Consider the following 19,642-nt stretch of genomic DNA (forward strand, 5'->3'; position numbering starts at 1 on the left):
CCACCACTGTGCAGATCTTTGGGGGACCCGTTCATGCTGGTGACTCTAGCATCCAAGGCATGTCTGTTCCTGACAGCACGTGTAGATAGTTCTGTTACATCACACCCTCCTGGGAGCTGCCCCTGAGGATGGCCAGATCAGAGTGTCCTTGGCTGTGAGAGGCGGTGATTCCGACAGTTGTTTTCACAGCTCTGGGAGGGACGCACAACTCTCAGCTCTGTTTGCTGTCCCTGCTCCTGGGGTCAGCCCTGAAGTCTTCTGATTAGCTAAGGTCTCCTGCTCCTGAGTCCATCTGACCTGGGCTGAAACTGACACCCAGCTGTGGGACCTTGGGTGGTCAACGAACTCCCTTTAGCCTCTGTTTCCTGCCCCAGAAATGCGGATAATACCTACTGGGTATTGCAAGACTCAGAGATAATAGCGGTGCTGCGTGAGCAGCCCGAGGTCTGCCTGATCCCCCACTCTCCCCTCCACCCATTGAACATCCCAGCAATGCACAGGACGACCCCTCCCCCCCCCCACACACACAATAAAGAATTATCTGGCTCCAAATGTCAGTAGTGCCAAGGTCAACCAGGATGTGGGCAAAATGTGCTCAAAGTAAAAAGCTGTTGCTTTATATCCAAAGGCTATTCAATCAGCCCGCAGAGAAGAGATTTTTTTTTTTCTTGGTGAAATTAATACAAGCAAATCAGGCCTCCCCCGTGTTGGACTTAATGAATTTAACCTCCGTGGCCCTCGCTCGTAGGACTGGGCAGCTAGCCCTCTTTGTTTTCCTTCACCTGGCTTCAACCCATCATTCCGTTGGGTTGAGACCTGGTGGGACACGCCTTGGGCCATCTGAGGGCTTTGCATCATCCACGAATGTGACAAACAGCTTCTTGGTGGGCCCTTATGGCTAAAGCTGGCCACAGCCAAGGCCAGGGCCCCAGGCCACACTGGGCCTCCCCCAGGGAATTATTATCACCCATCGATCAACATGGGATAGGTAGAGCTGGCCAGGTCCAAACAGCCTATGGGGGATTTTGTCCAGAGTTCATTGAAAAAAACCAAGATATTTTCAGCAGGGCTAAATCTCAGACTAGAAACTCAGCTTGCAACGAATGAAGACTTCTTTACTCTTCCCTAGCTTGGCTTAATTTTTACTTCAAGCAGATAATTAATTGGAGGCAAAGAGGGCTTTCATCTCCCCAGGGGTGGCAGGGACATTCTGGGGCCAGGGCCGTGTGGGGATGCTGTCTGGTCCTCAATCGGGTGCTCCCCACACACTTGCAACTTTCCTCGTCCTCACATGGGTCCTCGTTCTATAGTCTGGGGCCTGCGGCAACCATTCCAGAGTTTTGGCCACTGCCGTACATTCTTTGTAGAAAGTCCCCCGGACTTTCAGCAAGCAGTGCAGCGCTGGAGTGAACTCCTGCCATCTGTTAAGTTTTCAGGAAGTTTTAAAACTGTTGGTAGTTGAAACTGTCCCCTGTGGGAATGCCGACACCCGGAAGATCAGCAAATGTTACAGTCGGGTCTGTCCCTGACTTCTTCGCCTGCCCGCCTGCCTTCCTTCCTTCCTTCCTTCCTTCCTTCCTTCCTTCCTTCCTTCCTTCCTTCCTTCCTTCCTCTTCCCTCCTCCCTCCCTTCCTTCCTTTTCTATCTCTGTGTCTTTCTCTTTCTGTCTTTGTCTCTGTCTCTCCGTCCGTCTCTCTCCTGGGGAGAGAAGCAAAGGAGAGGGAGCGATAAATGAATATTCTCGGAATATTATTCCTCCATCACCCATGTCCCATCTGTGCAGTCCTCCTGGTTATGCAAGCAAATAACTATGGCGGAGGGAAACAAAAATCGTTACCGGTGATCCCGGTGTGGTCCCATTCCTTGTCTCTTCTTTACTGAATCGTTGCCGCCAATTTCTTTTCTAGCTTTTCTCGGTCACCTGCCAGTTTCTCAATATCTACATCTAAGAAGTGGGCCAGCTTCTCTTTCCATTTTAAAACATAGGACTTTGGCCAGTTAGCTGCTGGAGGGTTTGGGGTTCTATTTTAATGAGAATGAAAAATATCTGATTAGTTAGTATTGACGGAGGAGAATCTTTCTGCAAAGCGAAGAATCCTCTTGTACGGGGCATCATTATTTCTGATTTTTTTTCCAGGTTTGGGTGTAGGGACTTAAAAATAATCTTTTTAATTTTAAAATAGTTTTCGATTAGCATAGAAGGAAATCTAAAACTGCATAAATAGTACAGAGAGATCCCATATACTCGCTTTCCCTTATTAATGAGTTACATTCATAGGATACATTTGTCACAATTATTGAACCATATTGCTACATTATCATTTCCTGAAGCCCGTACTTTATTCGGATTTCTTTAGCTTTTACCAAAGGTTGTTTTTCTGCCCCACGATTCCACGTGGGACAGCATGTCATATTTAGTCACCATGTCTCCTCGGACTCCTCTTGGCTGTGACAGTTTCTCGGACATTCCTTGTTTTCCATGACCTCAACAGTTTCGAACAGCACTGGTCATGAATTTTATTTCATTTTATTTTCTCATGAGTGGACTAAGGTTAGAAGGTTTGGGGAGGAAGACCGTGGAAGCGAAGTGTCGTTATCATCCCATCACATCAAGGTCATGTCGGCTGCCAACTCGACTTACTGCTTTTGATATTGACCTTGACCAGAGGTGGTGTTTGTCAGGTGTCCCCATGTACGGCTCCTCTTTTTCTCTGGGTATAGGATTTTTAAAAGTTGCGTCCATCTCTACACCACACAGGCGCGTTGTTTATTTTGGGTATTTACTGTCCCTGTTTGATAATTATCTTTCTGTCTGCATGTCACTGTCTGCATCGAATGGGGAATCATTACACAAAGCCAAATATTCAATAACGCTTTACCTCCCCCGCTGTTAATAACGTCTCTTTCATGTTGGGGCCCACGAATTCTCCTAGACAGATTCTCTACATCTCTGCTGCCCAATACAATTTAAATATAATTTAAATTATTTAAAATTAAATAAAATTTGTAATTTAGTTCCTCAGCCACATTTCAAGGGCTCAGTAGCCACAGGTGGTGAGCGGCTACCGTAAATCCAACACGAAGATTCTGTCATCTGTCCCTCTGTCCCCTGGCCCCTCTCCTCCTCCCTCCCCCCTACCCCATCAGTCACACCAGGATAACCAATGTCATCGGCATAGTTCCCCACTGAGCCTACAGGTATAAACACCCTTAAAAACTGGTCTATCAGGTACTTCCGGTCATTGTTCATTACACACGGTATGTATTTTTTTTTCTCCTTTTCTCACTTAAAATGCATCGTGAACATCTCTTTGGGTCAGCAAGTTTAAATCTAATTTGTTCTTGGTGAGGGTTGCATAAAATTCCATGGCGAGAGTATATTATGACTGACTCGACCATTTCCAAGAACAAGGGCATTCTAGCTTCCAGGGCTTTTTTTTTTTTTTTTTTTTTTGGTTCGTTTTATTTTGTTTTTGCTATTCTAAACAGCACTCTGATTAATAAACACTCCCATACCCGCCATACTTGTATATCTCTACCGTCAGGTACTTTTTTTTTTTTTTTTGAGAATAAATCCCCCAAATTAATATTTCTTGGTCAAAGGAATGGATATTTATCAAATTGTAATAGATATTGACAGATTCATTTCCCAAAGGGCTGTGGCAATTCCTAGCTACAGCAGCAATGTATGAGGTGCCCATTTCCCCTCATACACACCAGCCATGGTTGTTAGTGCTTTTATGTTTAAAAAATATATTTTTTTTGTCAACCTAATAGCTTTAAAAATGGCATTTTACTGTTGCTCTGATTTGCATTTTTTTGTTGTTGCCACATCTGTAATGCTTTATTGCAGGGATCCCCAGTCCTCGGGCCGCGGACTGGTACCGATCCCTGGCCCATTAGAAACCAGGCCGCACAGCAGGAGGCGAGCGGCGGGCAAGTGAGCGAAGCTTCATGTGTCTTTGCAGCCGCCCCTCAGTGCCAGCGTCGCCGCCTCAGCTCTGCCTCAGATCCTCAGGCCTTAGATTCTCACGGGAGCACTGGTCCCCAGTACCGCAAAGGTTGGGGACCGCTGCTTTATTGCATCCATTGACCAACATGTTGACTTTAAGACCCTTGAGGGCTGGGAAGGTACCTTATTTGTCTCCATCTCTCCTTTCACAGGGCCTAGATTTTGGTAGTTGGAGGTGATGTTTGCTGAATACATAAACGAATGGCTTAATGCTTTCTGAAAGTCTGGTTCGCATGGATCAGAATTTTCCTTGGCCTCGAGGGCAGCTATTGAACGGTCCCCCTTTTGCTCTATGGGCCTCAGTTTTCCCCACTCACGAAAAGGGTGCATTAAATGATCCTTGCACGTTCCTTCAGCTCAGATGACGTGGCTATGAATTTGCACGTTTCTGAGGACAAGAGCCTCCAGGCTGGATGTGGGGTCCCTTGAAGATTGGCACCATGGCCTATTTGCCGAGCAAGTCACTTAACCTTTCTGTGCCTAAGCTTCTCCCTTGATCACTGACTCCGTTCCTTTTCATAAGCGAGAGGAAAGAGGGAGTGTTTCTCTGCACAAGGTTCTCAAACTCAGATATCTACGGGGCAATGCAGGGGTCTGTTGGGTGTTGGACATGCAATAGGGAGAGGTGGGGACAGTGGCAAATGGAAAGCCAGGCCCCTCCGCAGAGGACAGAGTGCATTAGTTCCAGCCGCCCAAAGGTGGCCCTCTAGTTTGAGACCCTCTGCTTGAGAATGGATTATCATCTTGGCCAGGCTCTGAGACGTTAGCTACGATTTATTGGGTATCAGAAGACCCAGGTCCAAGTCTCAGCTGGGTCACTCACCAGCGAGGCTGGCTGCAAGACTGCCCCAGGCCCGGTTCTCCCACCTCTTTAGTGGAACTGAGCCCGTGGCTGGGAAACAGTATGACCGGAGTCCAGAGTTAAGCCTGCAAATCTGGAGAGCCAATCGTCTGCGGCCGAGAGGCCATGCCTCCTCTCTGCGCTATTCCCTCACCTTGGGAGCAAGGAGGCCAGCTGGGGGTGAGGATGGCGAAATGAAGCTTAATGAATAACCCGGGGACTGGCCATGGTGGGTGTTTGACAGTCTGAGGTGTCAGGGACAGGCGCTGGCTGACGAAGGTGGCCCCGGGAAGGGAACAGGTCAGCGACCTGGCCCACCTCTCCAGCCTCCTCTGATGCCTGGTCACCCCGGCTTCCCCCCCACTCCATCCTCTTCCAAGCCAGGAGCTCTGGAGCCTGGCGCCTTTGGGTCTGAGCCCTGGCTCTGCCGTGGCTGTGTGACTTTGGGAAAGTGACTTGGTCTTCCTGAGCCCGGTCTGACGCCACGATGCAGCGTCCACAACAACACCCACCTCCCCGGGGCGCCGTGAACATTCCGTGACATGATGATGTCATGTTCCCAAACGCCGGACACTCGCGTGCCACCTTCGCAGTTTTTGGCCCATCGCTGCCTCACCTCCTGTGATAGTAACAATAAAAACAGTAACAGAAATAGCAGTAAGCTCAGAGAACTGACTACCATTCTAACTGTATACACTAATCATTTGCATATACTAACTCATTTGCATATACTAACTCATTTGCATATGCCAGCTCATTTGAGCCTCGCATCAGTTTTCACGGGGGAGGTCTTTTAGCTCCACCTTACAGTTGAGGAAACAAAGCAGAGAGGTTAAGTAACTTACCTAAGGTCACACAGCCAGCCAGTAGAGCAGAGCTGGTATTTGGACCAGAACTTGGCTCCAGGGTCTGTGTCCTCACTGTTAGGCATACTGCCTCTTCATGCCAGAAACTACGCTCCTACTGCTACTACTTTATATATATATATATATATATATATATATATATATATATATATATATATTTTAAAATGGACTCTAGTTTTTAAACTTTAATACATGCTTAGCTTCCTCCTAAGCAATAATATCCACAAGATTATGGGCTTAATTATATATATATATACTGCTGCACAAAGAAATAAACACCCAACTATTAAAAAACCTTTGGAATACACTGGTCAAAACAAAAGGGCAGGCGTACAGTAGGCATTCAATAAATGCTGCTGTCATGCTTCTTGTCCAAGCCTGAGCTGTGGGCTAAGGACCTGCTCCTCCAGGAAGCCCTCCTTGATCTCACCCCGCCCTCAGCTGTCCCGCGGAGACTGTCTGCTCTCTGTCCTCCTAGGAGTGTTAGCGTCGTCATTAAATCAGGTGTCTTTCTCTCCCCTCCAGGTCGGAGAGTATGAACTGCATCTTACCACCCCTTGTCCTCCGTGCCCAGTTCAGGACAAGACCCCCGACGAGGATAGGCACTTGTTTACCATGAGGATGGGGATGAAACCGGCAGAGTCCTCAGCAGGGATCCCGGCCAAGCAGCTCGACATGACCCCAAACAGCCCGGAGTTAATCATCAAATCCGAGAAGGTCACCCAAAGCTCGAGTAGGGCACAGAACATCTGGACTGCCTGGTCCCTCCTGGACCTGACCTCCCATTTTACATAGAAGGAAACTGAGGCACAGACAGCCGTGACTAGCTCAGGTTCATCCACTGAGATGGTGACAGAGACCAGGTTGGAAGGTGCCCGTGCCACCCTCCCGCCCGCAGCCCTCCGTGGCTCCCTAGGGCCCCTGGGTGAGGTCTGCATTCTGGACTGGCACAGCTTTCCTTGTGTACACAGGTTCCTGGAATACACCATGCTTTTCCCTTCCAGACCTTGACACTCCGCGTTCCTGATTCCCAGCTCAGCTCTGTCGTCCCCTCCTCCCGGAAGCCTCCCAGCCCAGCGCCCCCAGAGCCAGGTGAGGTACCTGCTCTGGGCACCCACAGCCCTGCCTCATCTTTGTCTGCCCATATCTGATGATGCTGATTATAACTGCTTTTCGGTGGCCTCTTGGGGCTTCTTGAGGGCAAGGGACATACTGTTTCGTTATAGACTAAAGATCCTGGGACTTGACCCATATAGGTATCCAGTAAATATTGGTCAAATGAACAAATCAATTCCCACTATTTTTAAACAATAAATATTTGGGTTCCCGTGTTGGATGCGAGATATCGGAGGTGAGGACGTGTTTCAGAAAAACATGACCGATAAGGATTGTTTCTTTGTCCTTGTTTTTGTGGGACAAGCACTAGACTTGGAGATGTCTGTGTTGTAAGACAGGTGGTCCAGGGTGAGAGATAAAGGGTGTTTCTCACTGGCTGGGTGGCCTTGGCCAAGTGAGTCTCCCTCTCTGAACCTCAGTTTCTTCATCTGTCAAATGGGACCAGGTCATGCATGTGTCGTGGACAGAGCACAGGGAGGCAGTGAAGGTTGATCTAATCCCCTTTCCGCCTCCAGCTGGGAGCTGGCCCTTTAACATGGGAGGCGGGGCCAAGGCACACAGGAGGCTGCTGGGAGCTGGGCAGAACTGGTGCCAGATTAGGCTGGTGGGTAGCGGGCTGTGGCCAAGCTGGTCTAGGGACTGTTGGGCAGGAAGGTAAGGGGCCTGGGGCTCCAACGAGACCCTTGGGGCTCTGTGTGCGTGTCTAAATGTGCCTGTAGAGTAGTCTGGAAGGTTCTGGGCTGAGCGGATGGAAGATGAGAGAGGGTGGCCTAAGTCCTCTCGAAAATATCGACTCAGGGCGCCCAGCCTGCCTTGCAGAAGAAGGGGGGCAGGTTCTCCTTGCCAGAGGGGCAGGGCTGGGTGTCCTGCCAGCCAAGGGCAGCCTGGGCACCAGGGATCTGGCTGAGGAATGTCACCCAGGTGGCCTCTGGGGAAAAGCCAAAGGGATAAGGGAAGTGCAAAGGTAGCTGGTCTTTACCCAATTCATGGATGCGGCAGGTGAGACCCATGAGGAAAAGTAACTAGGCCAAGGTCATGTGTGCTGGGACCTGACCCCAAGCCCCAGGCTGGCCACTGCATTGCTCCCCAGCCGACAGGGACCAGGGCTCCCGCCTCAGCCCCAGTAGCTGCCACTATGTGTCGCCAGGCCAAGGCCTCAGGCTGGCCCTGGACATCAGTCTCAGAGGCCTGTACCCTTGTCTGGGCTTGATAAAGGCAACTTGGGGCCAGTTCATTTGACTGATGCCCGAGTCCTCTTGTGGGAAGTTGGTATAACCAAGAGAGCAGGGGGCGCCTGGGTGCTGAGCCGGGAGCGTTTGGCTCCTAAGGGCCACAGGCCATTAAGTATTAAATGCTCACATCTTTAAAATAATAAAATATAATAATAATAATAATACAATGGAGAAAGAATAGCATGGCGGTTAGAAGTACAGATGCCAAAGCTCACAAAGCTCATTGCCTGTGTTGGAATCCTGGCTGTGCCATTTCTGGCTGTGTGACTTTGGACACGTTACTTAACCTCTCGGGCCTCGGGTTCAACATCTGTAACGTGGAGTTGACAATTGAACTGACCTCAGAGTGGTTGCGAGGATTATAGGAGATACTCTGTAAGGTGCTGGGTACAGTGCCTGGCTCACGGGAAGTGCTACACAGCCAGCGATAGCTCTTATTACAATGTGTCAGGCACAGACGTGATGCCTTTGCTATGTGGCCTTACTTCATCCTCACAACCATCCTGTGGGGCACAAGCTCTTCTTCCGGTTCGCTGTGGGGTCGGGTCGTTCTCACTTCTCAGGTGTCGGTTTTAACGGTCACCTTCTCCAAAAGGCCTTTCCGGACCTCCTTGCCCAGAGCAGGTCCCTCTGTTCTTCTCTTCAAGACTCCTTCCATGCATGTTTCCTTCTTAGCAGTTTTCACTGTTTCTGATGAGTTTGTTTGTCTATAGTTATTTGTTGAATGCTGATCTCTCCATCAGGCTATAAGTCAGCTTCAAGAGTAGATGTCTGTCCTGTTTTTCTTGTTCCTGTGGTATCCTCAGTTCCTAGGTCAGGACCTGCACCTTGTAGGTGCCTTATAAAAGTGCTAGCCCGCAGTGTGATAACACCTCCAGAGGACTCAGCAGATGTCTGGCACGTAATAGAGACTCGACAAAGGATAACTATTATTGTTATTAGTCTGTACCCTGACCTGTTATTATTCCCATTTTACAGAAATAAAAACAGGCATAGAGAGGTTGAGACACTTGTCTGGGAAGTGTCTCAATCAGGAAGTCACAGCTGGTCTCCAGCTTGGTCTTCGATTGGCCTCAAAGCCCACGTGCAGAATGTGCAGCCCACTGGGCTCTGGGGCTGAGGCAAGGCCTGGGCTGGGGTATGCTGGGTTTGAGTGACCCAAAGGCTGCCCTCCCCTGCTGCCAGCCAGAGAGGTGCCCTGGTTGGAACTGGGTGGAGGTGGCTGAGGCTTTGCCCTGTCTGGGGAATCTCAGGGCCATCCCAACAAGGACAGGGGGTCAAACCCAAGGGCAGGAGGCCTGGAACCATCCCAACAAGGGCGGGGGTGGAAGTGTGGACTCCAGCCCCGAGGAAGGATGGACAAGAAGCTTGGGCTTGTAGTGGGTGGGGGAGGATGTAGCGCTCCCCCTACTGGCAAATAGTGGAACTGCAGGGGGCAACCCGATGTTTTTCTGCCCCTAAGACAAAAGAGGGGCTGCGTTTGCTCCTTAAAAAAAAGAAAATCCTGTTTCTCCTCCCTATTATTTCCTCCCTCTCTTCTCACCCTGACCCACTGTTTATTCGCCACTCACCCACACCTTGCTTTAAAAACCTCCCATTGCTTCCCACTGCAGGTGTGGTTAGTACAAGGTCCCAACTCCTCCCTGTGGGCTGGACCGCCCCTGTCACGGCCCCGCCCACCTCCTGCTCCTGCGCCCAGATCCCCTCTCCAGCAGCTGCAACGCCCAAGTTCATTTCTAGATCAGGGCGGTTCTATCTGCTGCTCCCGCTGCGGAAATACTTTTTTCCGTTAGCTTGCTTCTTGTCGTTCATTTCAGACTTTCCGCTTTGAGAACTTCCCCATCAAAAGAGAACTAACAATGCCATCTTGCTTCCTGGCAATGTTGTCAGTTTGGCTCAAATAAACTCTTGTCAAAAGTCGAAAAAATAAATAAATAAATAAATAAAAAGAACGAAGAGATCTTTCAACCAACGAAAATGAAATCGTGCAGGTCCGATATGCGTCCCTAATCAAACTGTTAAAAACCGCAAACCCCCGCCCACCGCAACAACGACCGTTTATCACACTTAATGAAACAACCGGGCATCTGACACTTACCAGCTATTTGATAATATTAAGGAATTATTATTGATATTTTAAGTGTGGTAAGGGTTCTGCGATTGCGTTTTTAAAAATTAGCCTCGTCGAGGTGTGGTCTACACCACGTGTTGGCCATGTTCTACACCCCCAGCACTGTGGGTGGCCACAGTGACAGAACGAAAGGGCCCCCAGTCCATACCGCCTTGTCCACATGGGGAAACTGAGGCCCAGAGAGGAGCCAGCACTTGCCCGGAGTCTCACAGGTTGGCAGCCAGTTGGAGTAAGGGAGCCAAGCTGAGGGGCTTCTCCGCCTTCTCCCTCCAGCCCAGGTCGAGGGGACGCTTGGCTGGAGCTGCCTGGGCTAGGGCATCCGGGTCCCCCCGCAGGCTCGCTAGGCAGTGGCTGGAATGGAGGCCTCTCTGGCAGAGCCCGCGAAGGGGGAGCACTTCTACACCGTCACTCCGCTGCTGGAGAGCTGGGCACTGTCCCAGGTGGCCGGCACCACTGTCTTCCTCAAGTGTGAGAACGTGCAGCCCGCTGGCTCCTTCAAGATCCGCGGCATCGGGCATTTCTGCCAGGAGGTGAGGGCGTGTGGGCAGCAGGGAGGGGAGGGGTGAAGGGCGCGAGCGGATGGGGGCGAGGGCAGGAGGGGTGAAGTGAGCGTGTACTGAGGGCAGGGTGAGGAGTGACGGGTGTCGGGGTGGGGTAGGGAGGGTCTAACTCTGTCTCCCACAGGCCTCCGTGACGCCTGCTTGCGATAGCCCCCAACCCCATTCCTTCTCTTCCCAGGTGGCCAAGAAGGGATGCAGACACCTGGTGTGCTCGTCAGGTGAGCAAACCCATCTCTGCTTCATGAGGGTTCTCAGGGCTGGGGGGTGGGGGGGAGGAGCTGGCTGCAGCGGCAGAAGATGTCCAGGGCCTGGCCTCCTCTTCAAGGCCACGGTCAGGTGCCCGTTCTGTATGTCCTCTCCCAGACCTCTTCTCAACATTCAGGACTCGTGGTAGAAGTGACGGAAGCCCAATTCATACAGGTTTAAGCTCCAGGCTCCAGGAACTGAAAATGCTTGGGATAATGGCTTTCAGGCACAGGTGGATCCAGGAGCTCTCTTCCACGTGTCTCTTCTGGCCTCTCTTTCCCCTACACTGGCTTTATTCTCAGACTGGCCTCATGGTAGCAAGATGGCTGTCAGGAGTTCCAGGCTTGCCTCCTGCCATCTTACCAACCCTAGCGGAAAGGGAGCACCCCTTCTCGATGGCTCTTCTCAATCCACGAGTTGATCTTTTTGGCTCGGCTCGGGTCATGTACCCTGAGCCACTCACGGGTCAGGCGACTGAGTTCTCTGATTGGCTTAATTCAGATCACGTGCCCACCTCTGTGGGGCCAGGGAGAAGTCCTCTCGGTGTAGAGAAGGGCGACCCCCAAAGGGAAAGGGATAGGGAGGGGGAAAGGCATGTCCACGGCCCGTGCCATACCCCCCATGTCACCCCCTCTGCTCCCTCCACAGGGGGCAACGCGGGCATTGCCGCCGCCTACTCTGCTCGGAGGCTGGGGATCCCCGCCACCATCGTGCTCCCCGAGGGCGCCCCCCTGAAGGTGGTGAGGAGGCTGCAGGGGGAGGGAGCTGAAGTTCAGCTGACCGGAAAGGTAAGGACTCTGGCTAGGGAGATCGTCTCCTTTCCCTTTGGATGAACTATGCCTGGCGCCCAGGCTCAGGATGTCTGAGCTTGAGGGCTGGGACCTCCTGACTTGCCTCTCCCCACCCCAAGAAGACTCCCCCTCCATGAACCCAGGAGAGACAGAACCGGGAACACGCGGGTCTCCCTACCACCTCACTAACGCTTGGTGTTATCCACTTCACATTTTTTGCCATTCGATGAAACAAAGAAAGATGATGGCCGCGGAGTTTCCTATCTTGAGACCACCCCGATACGGAAGGGGCCCACCGATAAGGCTGTCACTAGTTCACCTCGTTACCAAAAGCAGCAGAGACACAAGCATGTAGTCCCTCTATCCTCCTGGAAAGAAGAGAAAAAAATGCATTCCTGGAAGATGATGTTTTCAACATCATCAAAATCAAAATGAAAAGACATACCGTGGTACCCAAAAGCTGGTTTCCAAATATTTTATATACACAGTTTCCTTCCTTCCCTTTCTCCTTCCTTCCTTCATGTATCTGTTCGTACAGTCAGCCATCCTCTCCTCCATCATCTTTCCTCCCGCCTCTCTCCCATCCATCCATCCATCCATCCATCCATTTATCCTCCATCGTCTACCCAATCCTTCCATTCTTCCTTCACTTCCTCACCCTTCCCCCTCCTTCTCTCCCTCTTTTCCTTCCTTCCTTCCTTCCTTCCTTCCTTCCTTCCTTCCTTCCTTCCTTCCTTCCTTCCTTCCTTCCTTCCTTCCACAGTATATATCGGGCACATGCCATGTGCCTGCAAGATGCGGGACAGTTAGGGATACAGAGAAAACGGACGTGGTCTCTACTCTCACGAAGCCCCAAGTATTGTTGGGGAGACGTGCAGGTAACCCGAGGATGGCAGCAGAACATGGCGAGTGCTGTGGTCGGGGACACACAGGGCTCTGGGGAAGAACAGAGAAGGCAAACTGTTCTAAGCAGCCATGGCTGCTGGATAGTGCTGCGTGACAAACGGCCCCCAATGTCAGCGGCGTGCCAGAAACGGGATCCGTCTGGCCCGTGGGTTCGCGGGTGGGCTCGGGTGGAGTAAGGCCGGACGCGCGCTCCTCGTCTTCTAGACCAGCGGCCGCCTCCTCACGGTCAATGGCAAGACAGCGACACCATCACTTCCGCCACACGCCGTTGGCTGGAGCAAGTCACATGGCCGAGGCCAACATTCACGCGGGGTGGGGGAGATGCACTCCACCCATTCTCGTGGGAAGAGCGGCAAGGTCGCGTGGCGAAGGGCGCGGATGTGTGATTCTAACGGAGGAAGGGGGCGAAGACTACCACAGTACCGGGCTATGCCTCGGACTTGGGGCGGGACTCCGGAAAGGCTCCCGGAGCAGGGTCCCCTGAGTCGGGTCGTGAAGGAGGAAGAGAGGGATTGTGGGTAAAGTGCATAGGGTAGGAGAAGGCGTAGATATGGGGTGAGCCAGCTGCAGCCCAGCATGGGGGGAAGGCAGAATGGCGGAGAAAGGTGAGGCTGAAGAGGGAGCAGGTGCCTGACCAGGTGAGGCTGACGTGGGTTTTCGCCCGGGGGCCGTACGGAGCCAGCACGGGGCTCTGAGCCGAGCAGGGACATGGCCGGACTCGCTCTGGCTGCTCCGGGGCAGCGGGCAGGCGGCCAGGAGCCAGGGGGACCACGCTCTGGAAGCTCCGGCGAGAGACATCAGGGCTGTGCAGTGTCGTGTCTCATTTTTGTTTTAACAACTCAAGAGAACGACGACCACGTCTTCAGCTAGACGGGCGGAGACAACGTTTTTTTTCTTCTATGCGCCCCCCTCACGCAAGACTGGCCACAGAGTGGGTGCTGTGGGGTGCCAGAGGGTGGGCAGAGTCTGTTCCTGGTCCCTACGTCACCCACTACCCTGCGGGAGAGGAGACTATTTAGCTATTTGCTGAAATGAGCTGGTGTGGCGTCCCTCTGCCATGCCATCTGAATTGGGGTTCCCCACCAGCGGATGCCGAGACCGTCTCCACAGCAGTCTGACTCCAGGGGCTTCGACCTGTTCCTCTTTAGGTCTGGGATGAAGCCAATCTGAGGGCACAAGAGTTGGCCCAGAGGGACCACTGGGTGAACGTCCCCCCGTTCGACCACCCCCTGATCTGGTGAGGCTGGCGCCCCTCCCCCCCGTGGAGCTCAGAGCTAAGAGACCCTCACTGAGTCGGGGTCCTCTCACTGGACAGAAGGGGGAACTGAGGTCCAGAGAGCCGAAGAGGCATAGAATCCAGGCGCACCGAGGTTCATCGTGCGGCCGTGCGAAGCGTCTCCCTGCCCCGTGCCCGCGTGTGTAAAGGGGAACGCAGATATAAGTCCCCTTTGCTGAGTGTGTGCACTATGGGGCACAGTTAGTTCCTTTCATCCTCCCTAAGGCCCCGGAGCTGGGTGTTTCATGCCTGTTGTACGGGTGACGGAGCTGAGGCACCGAAGTTCGAGGAACTCGCCCGAGATCACGTAGCTAGCAAGCGGTAGAGACACTGGGGGCCAGCCGCAGAACTCGAGTCCAGCCGGTTCCGCGTGACGTGCTGGTCCCGGGGGGCTGGTGCTGGGGGAAAGACTGAGCAACTGAGTAAAGTCGATGATAGAAGCCGAGTAGTGCAGGGTCTCCTCTCCCTTCGCTGTGGGGGCTGAGGGGAGTGTGTGTGTATGGGAGCCTTTGGGGCTGAGAGCCTCCCTCACCCTGCTCCTCCCTGCCCCTCTCCCCCTCTCCCTAGGGAAGGCCACTCCAGCCTGGTGCGGGAGCTGAAGGCAGCTCTGGGGACCCCGCCGGGGGCCCTGGTGCTGGCGGTGGGGGGCGGCGGGCTCCTGGCCGGAGTATCGGCAGGCCTGGCGGAGGTGGGCTGGCAGCACGTGCCCATTGTCGCCATGGAGACCCGAGGGGCACACTGTTTGAATGCAGCCATCGAGGCAGGCAGGCTGGTCACCCTGCCCGACATCACCAGGTAGGCGCACGCTGGGCATTCGTGGGGCGGCTGGAAGGAGGGGATGTTGCTACCTAGGACCTCTCAGTCCCAACTGGTAGAGGTGGGGGACCCGCATGGGGGGGTCTCCTTCATCCTAGGACTCCAGCCACAGCGATGCGGAGCTAAATTAGAAGGTGGTGCCGAAAAAGCAGGATCCAATTCGTTTTGGTCTCATCCGTGAATACACCAAGCTTTCGCCGGTCCGGATCCTTACGAAAACGATTTAAGTGTATCGCAGTTAGAAAACGGGCATCGCTCAGCCTGGGCCGCGCTGGCCCCGACTTTTTTCCCGCCTTCGCTGACATACAAGTGACACTTGCCCGGCACATAGGAGGTTCTCCGCGAACGTTTGCGGAATGAACGTGTGCATCAATTACGCATGTTTAAAAGTCGAGATGACATCCTGCCTACGGTTTCGTGACCCCCCGTTCCTCTAGCTGGTATCAGCTAGCACGGACAGAGTTTCCTTTTTCCCTGCGACACCATTAGAGGACTTTTTTCCCCATTGCATTATGTAACGGATTTTAATTCAGCGGAGGAAAAGTTCTTGTAAACTAACTGACTGACTGACAGAGAGTGGTCCAGCGTCCAGACCTGGCCTCATCTCCTTTCTCTATCCGTCCAGCATGCCGTCCGAGGCTGCCATAGAAGGGACCATAAACGAGGTGGCCCAAAACCACAGAGGTTAATTCTCCCACAGTCCTGGAAACTAGGAGACCGAAATCGAGGTGTCGGCAGGGCCAGGCTCCCAGTGGAAGCTCTAGGGGAGGGTCCTTCTTTGCCTTCCTAGCTTCCGGTGGCTGCAGGAAGTCCTTGTCACCCCTTGAGTTGTAGCTACATCACCTTCCCTGTCTTTCCACGGCCTCTTTCTCTGTGGGTCTTTACTGTTTTTGTAAGGACACCCTAATCCAGTATGACACCATCTTAACTAATTGCATCTGCAAAGACCCTATTTCTCAGTGAGGTCACATTCTGAGGCTCTGGGTGGACATGGGTTTTTTGGGGGGAGAGATGCTATTCAACCCTCTACCAATATCCTTACTGCCCACATTTTATTAAACACCCATCAAATACTGGTCTTGGGCTATAACGGCGTATGACAGCAAGGGATGGAGCTCATACATTTCTAACTCAAAGAATGACTATGGGGATTAAAATAGAAAATACATGCATCCAGCACCTTGTAAACATCTCGTAAATATCAGCTATCGTATAGACACGATAAACGGTTATTCATGAATAAAAAGGAAAAAGTCCTTTTTTTTAATGTTTGGCTGTCTGGGGTCTGTGCAAGGAACAGTTACAGGGTGAGAGGGAGGGATGTGCCTTCGTCATTTTCGGGCACACAAGTTGCGAACCCCTCTTCTGTGCCGGGCACTGCTCCAGACTCTCGCAACGCGGAGCCCCGGGCCTCGCGGGGTGGCAGGGAGGCCTGGGGCTGTGGGGAGGAGACGCAATTCACCAGCTCTTCCCTGCGCCCCTGCTCTTGTCCCCTCCCGCAGTGTGGCCAAGTCCCTGGGGGCCAAGACGGTGGCCGCACGGGCCCTGGAGTGCACGCAGGACTTCGAGATCTTTTCCGAGGTGGTGGAGGATGCGGAGGCTGTGAGCGCCGTGCAGCGGTTCCTGGGTGAGTGAGCGCCCCCCCCCCCGCTTGGGGTGGGGGTGCTCGGGAACCCTGGATCCCCCAGAGACAGCATGTGCTCCCTGTCTGTATCCTCGGTGGTACCTGTCGCAGGGCCGGGTGTGCAGTACCTGTGAGCAGGTGCGCGCTGAGTAGATGGCAGGGGCGGGGGTCCAGGAGGGGTGTGTTGTCTCGTCTCTAGCCTCCAGGCTTGTGTACCTGCTCTTCTTTCCCCGCCCCCCGGCACTACTCCCTATTGGTTTCATGTGAGTAAGCCATCATGGCACCTCCTCCAGGAAGCCTTCTCCAATCTCCCACCCCTACTCCACCTGGGTTGGAGACTGTCCATGCACCGACCCCACCAACCTCATAACTGCCTGATTCTTATCCACCTACCTCACTAGATTGTGAACGCTGTGAGGGCAGGGGCAGATGTGCCTTGTTTACTGTTGTATCCCAAGGGCCTTCTTAGAGCAGGGCCTGGCGGGGAATGGGTACTCAGTAAAGATGCTGAATGAAAGGATGCATGTGTGAGTGAGTGAACAGGTGGATAACGAATAGACGGGTAGAGCGATGGGTGGGTGGATGGATTGATGGGGCAACGCATTGATGAATGACATAGGAATGGCTGGATGGATGGATGGACACTCTGATTAATGGACACATTGATGGATGGACAGACAATCCAATGATGGATAAGACATGGATGGATGAATGGATGGATGGATGGATGGATGGATGGGTGGATGGATGGATGGATGGATAGACAGATGGACAGATATGTTGATTGATGGCTACACTGATGGATGGACAGACAAACAGTCAAATGATGGATAGGGGAATAGATGGGTGGATAGATAGATGAAAGGTGGGTGGGTGGAGACTTAGATGATCTGATTGATGGATGGTGAGGGAGTCAGACAAGTGATGGGCTGTGAGATGAACGTCTGGCTGGCTTCCCGGATTTGCAGCGCCCCGAGCCTAACCGGTTCCCGCCTTTCTCTCCTCTCCTCCGCCCCGCCCTCCCCTGCGCTGGGCAGATGATGAGCGCATGCTGGTGGAGCCTGCCTGTGGGGCAGCCTTAGCTGCCATCTACTCGGGAATCCTGGGGAAGCTCCAGGCTGAGGGCCGCCTGCCACCCTCCCTGGCCTCTGTCGTGGTCATCGTGTGTGGAGGAAACAGTATCGACAGCCAAGAGCTGCAGTCTTTGAAAGCCCGGGTGGGCCAGAGCTGAGGGCTCCTGGTCTGGGAGGGCCGGCTGTACCCCAGAGAACCCAAAGGGGCTCATGGACACCACCGTGGCTGGCTGAGGGGCCTCTGTGCTCACAGCCCTGAGCCTCTGTGCTGGCCATCTCTTGCAGGAAGGCCTCCGGAACTGCTCCCTTTGGTTCCCCCTACAGCTCTGGCCAATAAACCCTTTCTGAGCTGAGTTTGTAACTCCATCGGGTCCTGTCTTTCCATGAGCCCAAAGAAGGCTCGCAGCAACCTCAAGCCCAGCTCTGAGATGAAGCAACCTTTTCCACCTCACGCAGACTGAACAGCAACGCCCAGGAGTCAAACGCCGGGTCTCTAAGAAAATCTGCCCATGTCCCGAGCTCCTACCAGGGCCGCCCTCCCCTGGGGGACCTGCTCGGGAAGGAGGGGAATGGTCCATCACCTCTCAGGCCCGGGCAGGTGAGGACGATATCACGTCTTTACAAAGTGCTTGTCTTGTACCGGAAACTCTTCCAAGAACTCTCTTCTTTAACATTTGCGAAGACACTGTGGAGCAGAAGCCAAGATCGCCATGCCTGTGCTGCGGAGAAGGTGACATAACCCGCTCAAGGTCACACAGCTGGAACATGGCCCTGCCAGGGTCGAACCCTGTGATTTACAGCATGACTCTACGTTTCTCGGACCGTGGCCTTCTTCGTGTGGGGGTCGGTGGCGGTGAGACACTGGGGAAGGACACAGGCCCTCCAGATCCGTCTGGACGCCCCTGCAGGTCCTAAGGAGAGTAGGTACTGGTCCTGGAATTAGGCACATCCTGCTCCTGACAAGGATCTCTTAGGAAGTGGGAGGGGAAATTAGGATCTTTTGGAGCCACCAGGGGGCAGCAAAGCGCCTCCAATGGGGCAGGCTGGCCTGGGCGGATGTGATCTTTCTTGGCTCTATGCCTCATGGGACCCTCACCCTAGCTGGAGCGGGGCGGGGCGGGAGGTTGAGGTCCCAGAGATGGAAAGGGCCCACAAGGTCTTGACATGGGGAGCCCTACCCCTCCCCTCACAGACCTGCAGGAAATGAGGCTCAGAGAGTCTGGGGTCTTCCTGATGCCAGAGCCCAGGGCAGAACCCAGCTCCTGGTTCCGTTGAGGCCGCCTTGCCTTCCGATGGCTGCGCGACCTTGAGCAAGTGCCCTCTGCTCTCTGGGCCCCGGGCTGCACCTCCGTGCTGGAAGACGCCCACTCGCCACGTCCCACCTTCCTTCCTTGGCCCAAGCCGTGCCCTCTGCCGGGCACCTCTTCTTCCTTCCCTCAGGAGGAGTGTTTGTGTGGCAGAAGACACCAGGACCCAGCCTTGCTTCCATAAAGGCGTACCGTGTGAGTTCCCCAGGGCGGAGGGGACACTGGGAGCCCCAGCGTGGGCTCAGCCAGACCCGAGCCTGAACTCTGGTCCTGCTTGCTAGCCCCGTGGACCTCGAGCGAATGATGCCGCCTTGCGGTGCCTCAGTGCTCTGATCTGTAAAACAGGTTGTTTGTGGGTTTTTGCTATGGACCCAGGAGACGGAGCCTTTCAATAAATGTTAGTTCTGATCGTCCCCCGATCGTCCTCCCCCAATAGCAAGGGGTGGGGACAAACTAGTATGTACTCATCCATCGAGCACCTACTGTGTGCTGCAGGCCTCAGCAGTCATTTATTTAATTCTCGTACGCTTCTAAATCGTACGCGGCCTTCAAAGCCCAGTGTAGGGCAGCCTCTCCCCTGAAGCCTCCTGGGATTGCTTCAGCCAGCGATGATCTCCCCCACCCCGTGCTCCTCCAGGTGAGTGGCAGACCTCACCTCTGTCCCAGGTGCTCTGCCTCCCAGGCTGCCACTCCTGGGAGACTTGTCAGCTGCTGTTTGCTCCTCTCCTGGTCTCAGCAAGCCGGTGATAAGAAGCCAAGCGGCCTGTTGACTCCATCCAGATAACACACATCAATACCTTAGTTTAGCTCTTCCTGGTTGACACCCAAGGAATGCCAAGGGCAGG

General features: G+C 53.5%; 1 protein-coding gene across 7 annotated transcripts; it reads left to right on the forward strand.

Annotated features, from left to right (window-relative positions):
• The first annotated feature begins 7,402 nt into the window (after window positions 1-7,402).
• Window positions 7,403-19,232, forward strand: SDSL (serine dehydratase like). 7 transcript variants are annotated; one of them, XM_016157507.2, is made up of 8 exons: window positions 7,403-7,489; window positions 10,472-10,728; window positions 10,937-10,976; window positions 11,653-11,792; window positions 13,850-13,938; window positions 14,545-14,772; window positions 16,296-16,420; window positions 17,455-19,232. In XM_016157507.2, exons 2-8 carry the CDS (start codon window positions 10,555-10,557, stop codon window positions 17,646-17,648), a joined length of 990 nt encoding a protein of 329 aa, XP_016012993.1. In that variant the 5' UTR covers window positions 7,403-7,489; window positions 10,472-10,554; the 3' UTR covers window positions 17,649-19,232. The 7 variants fall into 7 exon arrangements, with proteins under 7 accessions (XP_016012993.1, XP_016012997.2, XP_016012995.1 ...); XM_016157511.2 differs by having other exon boundaries at window positions 17,776-19,232; XM_016157509.2 differs by having other exon boundaries at window positions 7,416-7,489; window positions 10,534-10,728.
• Window positions 19,233-19,642: the final 410 nt, after the last annotated feature.

This window comes from Rousettus aegyptiacus, unplaced genomic scaffold (genome assembly GCF_014176215.1).
Source record: "Rousettus aegyptiacus isolate mRouAeg1 unplaced genomic scaffold, mRouAeg1.p scaffold_m13_p_5, whole genome shotgun sequence".
Taxonomy (NCBI): domain Eukaryota; kingdom Metazoa; phylum Chordata; class Mammalia; order Chiroptera; family Pteropodidae; genus Rousettus; species Rousettus aegyptiacus.

Bases quoted from the DNA above. Each gene is read 5' to 3' on its own strand.
- SDSL (XM_016157507.2), top strand. From the start codon at position 10,555: ATGGAGGCCTCTCTGGCAGAGCCCGCGAAGGGGGAGCACTTCTACACC. The intron at 11,793-13,849 runs GTAAGGACTCTG...GTTCCTCTTTAG, and splicing joins AAGTTCAGCTGACCGGAAAG to GTCTGGGATGAAGCCAATCT. The intron at 13,939-14,544 runs GTGAGGCTGGCG...CCCTCTCCCTAG, and splicing joins TTCGACCACCCCCTGATCTG to GGAAGGCCACTCCAGCCTGG.